This window comes from Diospyros lotus, chromosome 7, assembly GCF_014633365.1.
Source record: "Diospyros lotus cultivar Yz01 chromosome 7, ASM1463336v1, whole genome shotgun sequence".
Lineage (NCBI taxonomy): Eukaryota > Viridiplantae > Streptophyta > Magnoliopsida > Ericales > Ebenaceae > Diospyros > Diospyros lotus.
Window position 1 is genome coordinate 32,255,143 of NC_068344.1, and position 11,297 is coordinate 32,266,439.

General features: G+C 36.5%; 2 protein-coding genes across 2 annotated transcripts; both read right to left on the minus strand.

The window, feature by feature from the left end:
* Positions 1–1,468: 1,468 nt before the first annotated feature.
* Positions 1,469–2,914, minus strand: LOC127805677 (uncharacterized). Its single transcript, XM_052342432.1, has 2 exons — positions 1,736–2,914; positions 1,469–1,642 (listed from the first exon to the last, which is right to left on the minus strand). Exons 1-2 carry the CDS (start codon positions 2,912–2,914, stop codon positions 1,469–1,471), a joined length of 1,353 nt encoding a protein of 450 aa, XP_052198392.1.
* A 3,414-nt stretch (positions 2,915–6,328) lies between these two features.
* LOC127805678 (putative UPF0481 protein At3g02645) lies at positions 6,329–7,978 on the minus strand. Its single transcript, XM_052342433.1, has one exon. It carries the CDS (start codon positions 7,976–7,978, stop codon positions 6,329–6,331), a length of 1,650 nt encoding a protein of 549 aa, XP_052198393.1.
* Positions 7,979–11,297: the final 3,319 nt, after the last annotated feature.

Below are 11,297 nucleotides of genomic sequence, written 5' to 3' on the forward strand. Positions count from 1 at the left end.
TATCATCCGGAGAGGGTTCTGCGACAATTTGGGCATAGGCAGAATATACCTCCACCTCCATTATCTCCTATTGAAGCCAAGCGGGGTAGAGCTACGACAACATATAAGGTAATTTATGATTTTATCAATGATAGTTGGTCTCGCTGGGATTTTCACTTATTGCCAGCACACCGTCGGGGTGGACTTGCCCTAGTGCCATGGGAGTGCAGTGAAGACTACTTGGCATGGTATCATCGCATTACACATCGAGTCATACAAAATCCTACAAATAGATCCGGGTTTGACAGAGGTGATCATGATAGAGTGACTCTTGCTGATGTGGTAAGATTAATTTTGTAATTGTAATTTTTTTAAATATATTATGTTTAGTTTTTTATATTTAAAATAATTGTCTTGTAGCGCATCATGGCATCACTATCTCCTCTTAGGCAAGTCATATCAGGTGGATCCACTCAAGATGTAGATGCGTGGAGACGGGCATGTCTTCAGGTATATGATATTTTGACTATTCGTACTGGGTCTTCTTCTACTGGGTCTCATGCATATACAGTATTTCGCGAAGCACCTTCTAGTATGGTACGAACACCGACGGTGGTTACATCACCTCCGGCAGTAAATATAAATCCACCACCTACGAGTTCAGATCCATATCATCCAGCCCCAAGCCCCCCTCAAGAGACAAGAAAAAGGACTGATAGAGATTAATTTTTTTTTGTAATATGAGACTATTTGTATTTGCTATAGTGAGTAGAGTCTTATCTATTTGACTACTTATGATGAGGTTCGGATATGTCGCTAAGATATAAATGGTGCCAACCCTTTTCTGTTTGGATTTAATTTTCTTAGTTTATTTAAAAATTATTTCTATAACTCGAAAAGTAATTTTATTGTTACTAACAAAACTTATTTTAAATACTTATATGTGATATAAGTGATCTATAAAATAAGATATTATAAACTTATTTACATCAGACTCCTTTATATCATAAACTTTAATTATGGGTCAATTAAATCAAATATATCTTTGTGAAATAGGTTTGTGAATAGGAAATATATAAAACAAGATATTAGTGCAATATAATTCACAAAATAAAATGCAAAAATATATATAAAGTATAGAAAGGCTCAGATATGAATAACAAATCACCACTTAAGTAACTCCAAAAATAAGACCACTAAGCCCAACGAAACCCAGCCCTGAATCGCCCAACTGTCCTCCTCTCTCGGCCGAAATGATGGCTATCATACGTAATGGGCTAGGCTTCTCCATCTCTTGAGCAAATGGACTTATGCCCATTTCTCCTCTAAAGAGATAGTAAATAGGCTTATGGACTTCAAATTGGGCTGCCAATAAGTGGTGATATGAGTTAATGTTTCAATCACGGGCTGAAGCCTATGAAAATTAAACTTGCCCGAAAAATCATCATCGCCTTAAGCCGTATTTGGAAACACAATCTAAGAGTAAGAATCATGTGTCAGATAAGTCAAAAACTTCCTGTGTTGCCACATCTTGACCTACTAGAGATAAAAATGCTTGAATTCTGGATATGTATGGCGTTTCCCAATCACGTGCATTATCACATCGAAATCTGTACCAATTCAGTGCGACGGGAGGAATTGGTGACCTTGGCTTAAGGAATACCTGATAAATGACATATGCAACAAAAATTATTATTAAAACAAACGTATGAAATCCACAATATAAATAAATAAATACCAAAATAAGTAAGAATACTTGCACAAAATGACAATCATTCACAAATCCTATAGTAATCATCCTGTGTTGTACTGCTGGAGGAGGGATCGATCTAAGTGGAAGATATGTAAGACACTGGATCCGTGACAAATGCACCAATACGACATTGTATTTTGAAGCAACTAAATGGCCCATGTCAGGTAAAGTCATCCAATGCTCGCACGGTGCAATGTTATCAAAGCAATATAATATATGTAGTAACTCATCCACACGCATTTCTGATCCATATATTTGCGTATACATCGCACGAAAAGATTGCAACTCTCCTATCAGACTAAAACGAATATCTCTCCAATTGTGCTCACTCATACCAAGTAACCCTGCTATCGCGCGAAATCCACAATGTCCATCTGATTCTACATTAACAATATTATGCAAGAACGGTTGTATTTGTGGTGGGAAACAATCATCATACCCCTTGAGTCGGTTGGTGTTTCTCTTGGATATCCATGTTGCTAGGGATCTACTGTCTTGACTAGATTGAACTATTTCAAATAAGGACGGATCACGTTTGGTGGATGTATCAATCTGAATTTTCTTCTTCGATGTTGGCCTACCCTTCGTCCTAACTTTCATGGTTGGTGGTTGTAGTGAAGTTGTGTCTGGATTAACTATTTCTCTCAACTTTTGCTTTAATACTTGCTTCCCTGGCTCCGGTTCTGAATAAAACATTTTATATATACTCTCTATTTCTGGCTCAATCGTTACCTGCGATGACACACCATCATAAGCTGACTGCACTAACTGCAACCTTGTCCAATGAGGATGCACAGTTGACAAAGGAATTGGCCGTCCTTGTACCATGAACTCTGCAATTTCATGTGCACAAGGTAAACCATATGTGCTTCTAATCACACATCCACATGAAACTTTGTCTATCCCAATTTTATAAGCAAGTTGCGACTGCATTAGTACCATATTCAATGCACTTCTCGATATAACACCTCGCAATTCTCTAAAAATTGCTGGCTTGAAGTTATGTTGCACCAACATTAAACTTTTTTCAAACGACCCCTTAATCTCTACATGTTGTAACTCAATAAGACTGTTGATAATTGTCCATGATGACTCTAAGTCACCTTGAGAAGATCCAAGATGTCTCTTCAACTTTGCATGTGCACTCTCAGCCCTGTTCGTAGTAACGTTGCCAAAATGCATTATTCTATTTGTCCATGCTGCAACAAATTTTTCTTTATAATCATTCAACCATGTATTTCTCAGATAATTAAGTGCGCCCTCATATGCATAGTACTCAAGTGTTAACTCATACAGACGACGTTCATATTCATCCTCAGTCGACGCAAAAACAACCAGGTTCCAACTTAACATAAATTTCTCCCATGTCTCCTTTCTATCAAATAATTTCTTACATTTGGCGAGCACATTTTTTGATATATGCCACCTACACAACAAGGTGCTCGTGGTTGGAAACACTTTTTGTATTGCATTCATTAATCCCAATTCTCTATCAGTTACAATTACTCCTGGACATGTATTGTGAGTTATTAGACTCTTTAATTTCTCCATTGCCCATGTGTAATTATCCTCATATTCATGATCCATAAATGCGAAAGCAATAGAAAAAGTTAGCTCAGTTGACGTCACACCAACGATCTCTAGCAGTGGATACTTATATCTATTAGTTTTGTATGTACAGTCCATTATTAACACATGGGGAAATGTTTTAAATAACTCTATAGCCATCGGATGAGCCCAAAATAAGTCTGTGATACAATCTGATAATGTATCACTTCTATGCCACTCCACATAATTACAATCTTTCAATTTTTTCATCAACTGTTGTATTTGTGATCGACCACCTTTATCCATGACTCTATATCTTTGCCGTGCATTATATATAGTTTTGATGGTACTCACATTTTTTTTATCTTCTGCCTTTAACGTCATTAAAATATTTCTTGGCTTCACAAGATTGTTAGACATTGTTATCATAATTTGTTTCTCTTTCTCTGTAAGTCGGCCAGCATATGAATGACCCTCAAGTTGAGCTGCTGGTAAATGATTGTGCAATCCACATACAACTTTCAATATCCAGTATTCATTTGACAATTTAACACCAAGTAACTCAAATGGACAACCACACTTTTTTGAACCTGTCATCCTACGATTTGTTTCTCCTATTGTCTCATCTCCTTTTTTTGATGATTTATACTTTCCACTCCGTTCACAAGCAAGACGAACTCTAGGTTTTCTTCCTATACCACCAGATTCAGAACCCTTTATAACAATAACCATTCTATTTTCTTTTCCAACTATCTTAACCCATTCGATCAGTGTTTCCCTATTACTGAAAATCTGATTCGTAACAAAAGTTTGACTAGCATCAAACGATACGCCATTCTCATTCTCAAAATTCTCTAAATTTTGATGATCAAATCCCTATTATCAAAACAAAAATAGGATACATAAATTAAAAATGGGTTGTGCTTTAACCAAAATATGAATAAAAATATATGAATTAAAAATAACAAAATGGATAATGAAATCGGGTTCGGGCCATTCGAAAAAAAATAGAGATCACCCTCGGGTTCGGGAACCCTCGGGTTACCGACTCGTTACAGTCGGGAATCCAAGCGTTCCCCGACTCGCATCTGTCGGGGAACGCTTGGGTTCCCGATTGTAACGAGTCGGGAACCCAAGCGTTCCCCGACAGCTGCGAGTCGGGGAACCCGAGGTTTCCCGACTGTAACGAGTCGGGAACCCTCGGGTTCCCCGACTCGCAGCTATCGGGGAACGTTCTGGTTCCCTACTCTCTCGAGTCGGGGAACCCAAGGGTTCCCGACGGCTAAGAGTCGGGGAAGCCGAGCTTCCCCTACTGTAACTCTTCGGGGAACCCGAGCTTTCCCGACGTATTCCAGTCGGGCATACCCAACTTCCCTGACTGGTCGAGGAAGCTATGTATGCTCGACTGGAATGCGTCGGGGAAGCTCGGGTTCCCCGAAAGTTACAGTCAGGGAACCTGGGTATCCCCGACTGTAATGTGTCGGAAGCTTAGCCGCCATTCATGTAGTAATTCTCAGCATCAGTTAGCCATTCATGTAGTGATTCTCAGCATCATGCATCAATCTAAAATACATTACCAGAATATTGACGTGCTGCTGGTGTGATTCATTGTAAACGTGCTGCTGGTGTGATTCATTGTAGTCCACCTGCTCATTATGCACGATCTGGTGCTCATCATCTTCTCCATAAAACTCTTTCCATCTCATCAATTTTTGGATATAATCATCCATAGAGAAAAGTTAAAATTAACAGAAACAAGAAGAAGGTAATCGCTATAAGTGATTAGAATCAGAAACCTTCGCAAATGTTTAGTGAAAGTGATCGGAGATGGGGCTGCGAAACTTAAAATCAGAAACGTTCGTAAAAATTTAATGAAAGTGATGAGAGATTGGGTTGCGAAGAGTTAAGAAAGTAGTTGAAAAAAAGTAGTTAGGTAAGGGTAATAAAGGCTTTTTAATGAAGGGTAGTTGAGGAATTAAAACAACGGGTTATATTGAGTAATTTCGCGGGTTGACAATAGAATTTCTCTTAATCAAACTATATTAGACTGGAGGGGGCCCATAGCCATTAATAAGTGCCCCACTTTCATAAATAATTATCTGCACGTGCCCCACAAATATATATATATTTTTATTTTCCCACTAACTTTTAAATTATTTTGAAATGCGACATATATCCAGTCATGGACAATGCTCATTGCTTTTCTTTCCTTTTAAGCAATAGTTAAATCAAGAAACACGGAGACCACTCCATCTAGACATATACTCACATTTTCATGTGTTTCACGTGGTTGGAGATATATGCATAAATAACGGAACTTACGTTTTTTTATATCAAGTTTATGCATAGTTTTATTTCTTAATTAAGTTTAAAAGATGCTTATGACGAGATTTATTTGATATATTATATATATATTTTTTATTTTAATAAAGAATTCTTAATTTGTTTCTTTTTTTTGCTGAAACTTATTAATAGAATGTTGTGTCGCGTTCTCACTTATTATTCAAAGAATAGCTTCATGGATATTTATAAAAATCAAACGTGTGATGTGGATAATCCCATTATTGTTTAGCTACACTGCCAAAATGAGAAATGTTTTCCCCAACAATTAATTATGGTTATGAAAATGATGCAAACTCTTAAATATTGACAATTATAAATAAGTTGGGAATTAAAAATGAAAAATAAATTTCATTCAAACTGATTTACTCTATTTTCAATGAAACGTTGCGTGATTTAATTATGTTTAGTATTTTAGGTTTGTATAATATATTTTATTTTATTTAAATTCATTTAAGCAAAGAATAGGAGAGAGGAGAGGAAGAGAAATTCCGGAGAGGCTTCCGCCAAATTTTGATGCTTCCCATTTCCTCACCTTTATTATCACTTTATTTGGTGACCCACACAAACGCACACCTCCAGACCAACAAACTTATTAAAAAAAAAAAAAAAAAAAACTTGTTCTAGGAATGGAACTACTCTTTATTTGTTCATATTTCTTGCGGGGAGTACGAAGGAAAGACAAGTCTGAACCGTTTGACAGAAATTTCAGGTTTCCAAGTCAAACTTTACAGCCCGAGAACAGTTATAAACCGAGCACACTGATTGTATGGCCGTCAGGAAAAAGAGCAAGAGAGCAGCGACAACTGAGAGAAACCGCCAAGATTCGTAGACATGCTTCCTCATGAAATTGTATACTCGGACCTTCCTTGTGTTATTGTAGTAGTGGTTCACTTCTTTAATGGCTATATCAATGTTATTATAATGCGAGAGCCGAATGGGCTTGCTCAGCCCATTGAAGAGATCGGCAACATCTTGATCACTCTTCAAGCTGTTCAAGACGATCCCTTTCTTCCTCAACCAAATTGCATCCTGGGCTGTATCTATAATCCCATTGATCAGCTCAATGAATCGAGCGAAAACAAGAAAGTCCAAGACAATGGCGGCCTCGTACGCTACCATGTTCCTGATTATAACCTCGGAATTCACGTCCAGCTTAAGGACAGGGAGGTAGAATTTTCTGGTTTTTTTGTCAAACCGGATGCTGGATATATCATCGGCTGGCTTGAATTCAACTCCAGCGTCAATAAGTTGTGATACAGAGGGCATCAATATTTCATCGACTAAGGGCCTGTGGTCTTCCTCATCCCCCGAAGTCTCCAGACCTGGGATATTTAGGTTTTTTGTTGCCATTTTAAACAGAAAATTGCAAGGGACTCCAGCCATAGCCCTCATAGGTTTTGTTACTTTACTCACCCGGCCAAATTTGAGATTGTCTATGGCTTCCCAGAGTCGGATACAGACCTGAACATTTTGGCTTGCATTCGTAGGGCGTGGTCTTTGGCCGCTTCCGGTGGTCGACTCATTAGTTGAACTATCCAAGGCACTCCCGTCAATTCTGGGCTCTTGATTGTTGGAAACATTCGATGAGGGCACGGCCAGTTTGTACAATAGGTCGAGCAGATGATGATGAGAACCGAAGACTGAGATATTCTGGTAGTCAGGTTTCTTGGGCAGTTTCAATGGAGCAACTTTTTTACAGAATTCTATGAGGCCAGTACCCCATTTCTGGTTAAGTTGTTCATCATCAGACGAGCACCGGATTGACAAGATCTCCTTGAGAAAAGACATGGGGATTTGGTTTTCGAGCATCATTATGTCTGCAATGATCGAGTGGTGGGCCAGTTTGTTCCCCAAGTAGTCGATTAGATGAGCCGTCAGAGTTGCATTCGGCTTGTTACCATTCATGAGAACATAGTTACTGAGGAACTCGAGCAAGAACGTACCATCGATGGCCATGATCCAGACCAGAGTCTCGTCTTCGATATCGTCCAAGTAGTTGTAGTAGGATAACCGGACTCGACCCTTAATTTGGAGATCGCAAAGCTTCTTCACAAGTTGTTCGAATTCACCAAGGTGACCGAACAGCTTCGAAGCTTCTATGACGAAAAGCTTGTAGCACTCCATGCCGACGAGCTCGGAGTGGCAATGGTGAAACGGCCCTAGCCCAATGAGCCGAGGCTCATAGGCCACCGGCCTCATGGCACTCAGAGATTTAGGAACGCGAAAGATGGAGACAGGGATCTTTTCATCCTTAACTAGCTCTTTCCGTTCCCTTACTATTTCTTTGACTCGGAGAATGAAGGAGTTCACTTTATTGCCGCTTGAATTATTGGACTGATCTGGAGCTTTGGCCATGTTGGTAATACAGATATTGAGTAATATATATAAAGATCAAAGAAGCTTTGCAATGCTTTATTTGAGTTGCATACGTGAGATGCATGCAGCTTAGTAAGCAATTGGCTTGTATATATACATAGACTGAAGTAATTGTACTGCTGTCTTAGTGATTCTGCTATTGCGTTTTTATCAAGTTCCTAGACATTGTAATGTCGTTGCAACGGGGGCCGGAGAGAAAGGTATTAGTTCTCCATCCACATTGCGGAACATGATTCCATCCATAGATTGGAAGATTTAGACAGGATCATGAGGAATATATACATACGCATCGACTAAATAACATATATTCCTGTTTTTTCGTTAAAAGATTTTAAAGTTTATATATTCCTTTCTTTTTTTTTTTGGGGTTAAAGTTCATATTCTTAATGACATATGTAAGTATGACGATTGTGCGTAAGAATATTTGCGTAAATTAAGCATAGACAAAGTAGTGATGTAAGAGGCAGCTCAATCATAAGGCTATTTAGGCGGCTGCCTAAGCCCCATAATTTTGAAGGCCCCAAAATTCATTTTTTTTTTTTTTGTAATTTATATATATTTTTTATTTTTTAATAATAAATATTTTATTAAAAAAATTGAGTCCAAAATAAAATTTAATATATGAATTAGAAAATTTTGAAATTTGGTTGGGCATGACTATTTGGTATGATATTTTGTTTGCTGTTAATTCAGTTAGTAAGAGCTTTTTAAAGTAAAGACATGCATGCATATTGACCTTGCGATAACTCAAGTAAAATGTCTTCTTTCTTTTTTTGAAACTTATAGGAAAAAAAGATTTCAACCTGCACAGCCAAAGAACTTTTAAATGAAACAGAAGTAAATTTCATATTTCGTGAATAATGTGTGATCTGTAAGAAAAAATAATGTGATGAAAATATACAATTTGCTGAAGAATCCTTTAGAGTTGATTATTTTATTTACATGTTTGATTAAGTCATTTCTTCTCTTCAAAATAGGTTTGAGCAATATGGAATATATGAAAAAAAATTAAATTTCTATGCAATTTCAAGAAATTAAAATTAATAGATGAAGATGTTTTAAAAGGATATTGTTTGAATCTTGAAAATGTTCTTAAATATGATGGATGTTTTGATATGGATGACATAGATTTATTTTTAGAATTAAGAGTGTTAAAACTTTTCAAGAGAAAAAAAATAGTCCAATAGAAAATTTCCATTACATCAAAAGAGTATTATTTTCTGTATGCATATATTGCTTATAGAATATTGTTCATAATTTCAGTTTTAGTGACTTCTGCATAAAGGCATTTTTCAAAATTGAAATTGATAAAATCATATTTAAGATCAACTATGTCGCAAGAAAGATTGAATGGATTAGTTATATTATCTATTGAACATAATTTATTACCTAAATTTGATTATGGAGATTTAATCACTAATTTTGCATATCAAAAGGTAAGAAAAATTGATTTTATAAAAAGTTGAATATAGTTCAACACATGTTTGTGAAATGAAAATTTTCTCATTATTTATGCACTTTATCTATTTAATGCTATCAATTTAATGTTTTGTTTTGTTTTCTTCTATACAAGAATTATGAATGGATAGTTTTTTACTCTACTTGCATCGACAATCTTAAAATTTCAAGGAAAAATTAGTTTAATTTTTTTTTTATTGAAGCAAGTTGTTTGGCTCTTTTGATCTCTCAAATATTATATTTTAATTGAAAATTCACTATTTTTAAGAGATTATCATATGTTATAGTTGATTGAACTTTAATTTTTTTTTAATTTAATAAAATGATAGAATTTTCTTATAAAAAGATGTATTATTTATTTTTTTATAAAAAAATTAATACTTTTAGAAAAGCACTAACAAACTTTTTCGTCTAGAGCCCCCAAATTAGTTGAGCTGGTTCTAAGTGATGTTTAAGTGGAATTGATAGTGTTTTGAACATAAAAAGGAAATCTTTCTTGACCAATACCAAACTAATTAATTGTTCTAGTCTAAAATGAATAATTGGAACAACACAGTCTACTAGTGATATTACACACTAAAATCGTTGAGCATGAAAATCAACCAAAGGATCCAATAAAAGAGGAAAAGAAAGAACAAGATGTAATGTCCCGAGTAAAAAATGAATAAATTTAAAATTATTTCATGAAATATAGCATTTTTGGCGGCAATAATGGAATCTTGAAGACAACTTAAGGGTACTCAATAGTCGAATCGATAGAAGAGAGAACCTCGAGACGTGCATGTTTTAAAGGAAAGAGATACCCATAGCAAGCATATTAAAATAAGATTTTTAGTGCCAAAAGAAGCCAAATAAAGAACGTTTTTTGGTACGATTTCGAATCAGATTGAAAAATCAAATTATTGTAAAAGGTTTCCAAAAAGACAATGGAACCTTCGCATAAGTCAAAAATTACATAAGGAACAACCCTTCAATAGTTTCAGGAAGAAACAAAAAGGTTTACAGTCAAAATGAAGATTCGGGCCTAAGTGTAAATTTTTGAAAATTCCTAAAGAAGGTTGAGATGACATTTTTTTTGAAATTTCTGGGGTCAAATGAGAAGTTTAGAACATGAGGGTCTCAATGAAAGTTTTGGAAAACTCAGAGACTTTGTGAAAAGGGCCGAAATTGTGTTTCAAAAATTGAGGGGGGTGAAATTGTAGTTTTCAAGAAAAGTAGCCATGGCCAACCAACCATCCAATCACCGAAATCGGCCATGGGAAACCCGAGGAAGTGGCTGGGGAGCCTCGGAGCAAGGCCAAGACAAGCTTCTTAGCTGACAAACGGCAAAAAATTAGTTGAAATTGGCCAACTTTCGACCAAAAGTGGATAAATGTTTGGCCACTTTAATCGAGCTTTTGAGGGCATTTTTTGGTGGCTTTGGATCGATCTAGGGCATGAGAGGACACTAGTGGCTTTGGGTTGTGTGAAATCAGTCATTTTGTGGGTCGAATTTGAGTATAAATAGATGATGTAATGGCTGAGGATTTTGTAAGTTTTGAACTTTAAATCGACCCAATTTTTGAACAAATTGAGAGATGAAAATAAGGGGCTTTTGTTGCCCATGAGTTGAGGATCAATTCTGGAAATTTTGAGACATTTTGATGGCTATTTGAAGGGGTTATGAGGCTTGTCGGAGAAATGAGGCGATCGAGTTAGCCGAGGTTTTAAGCCCCTGGTTGAAAGCCTTTCGACCATCCTTTCTAGCATCGGGGCACACCATTGTGATTGACTGGAGCTGAGGATCATTGAGGTGCAAAGATCCCACGTCGCCGGTGTGCCGTCGCCAAAAAAGACGACC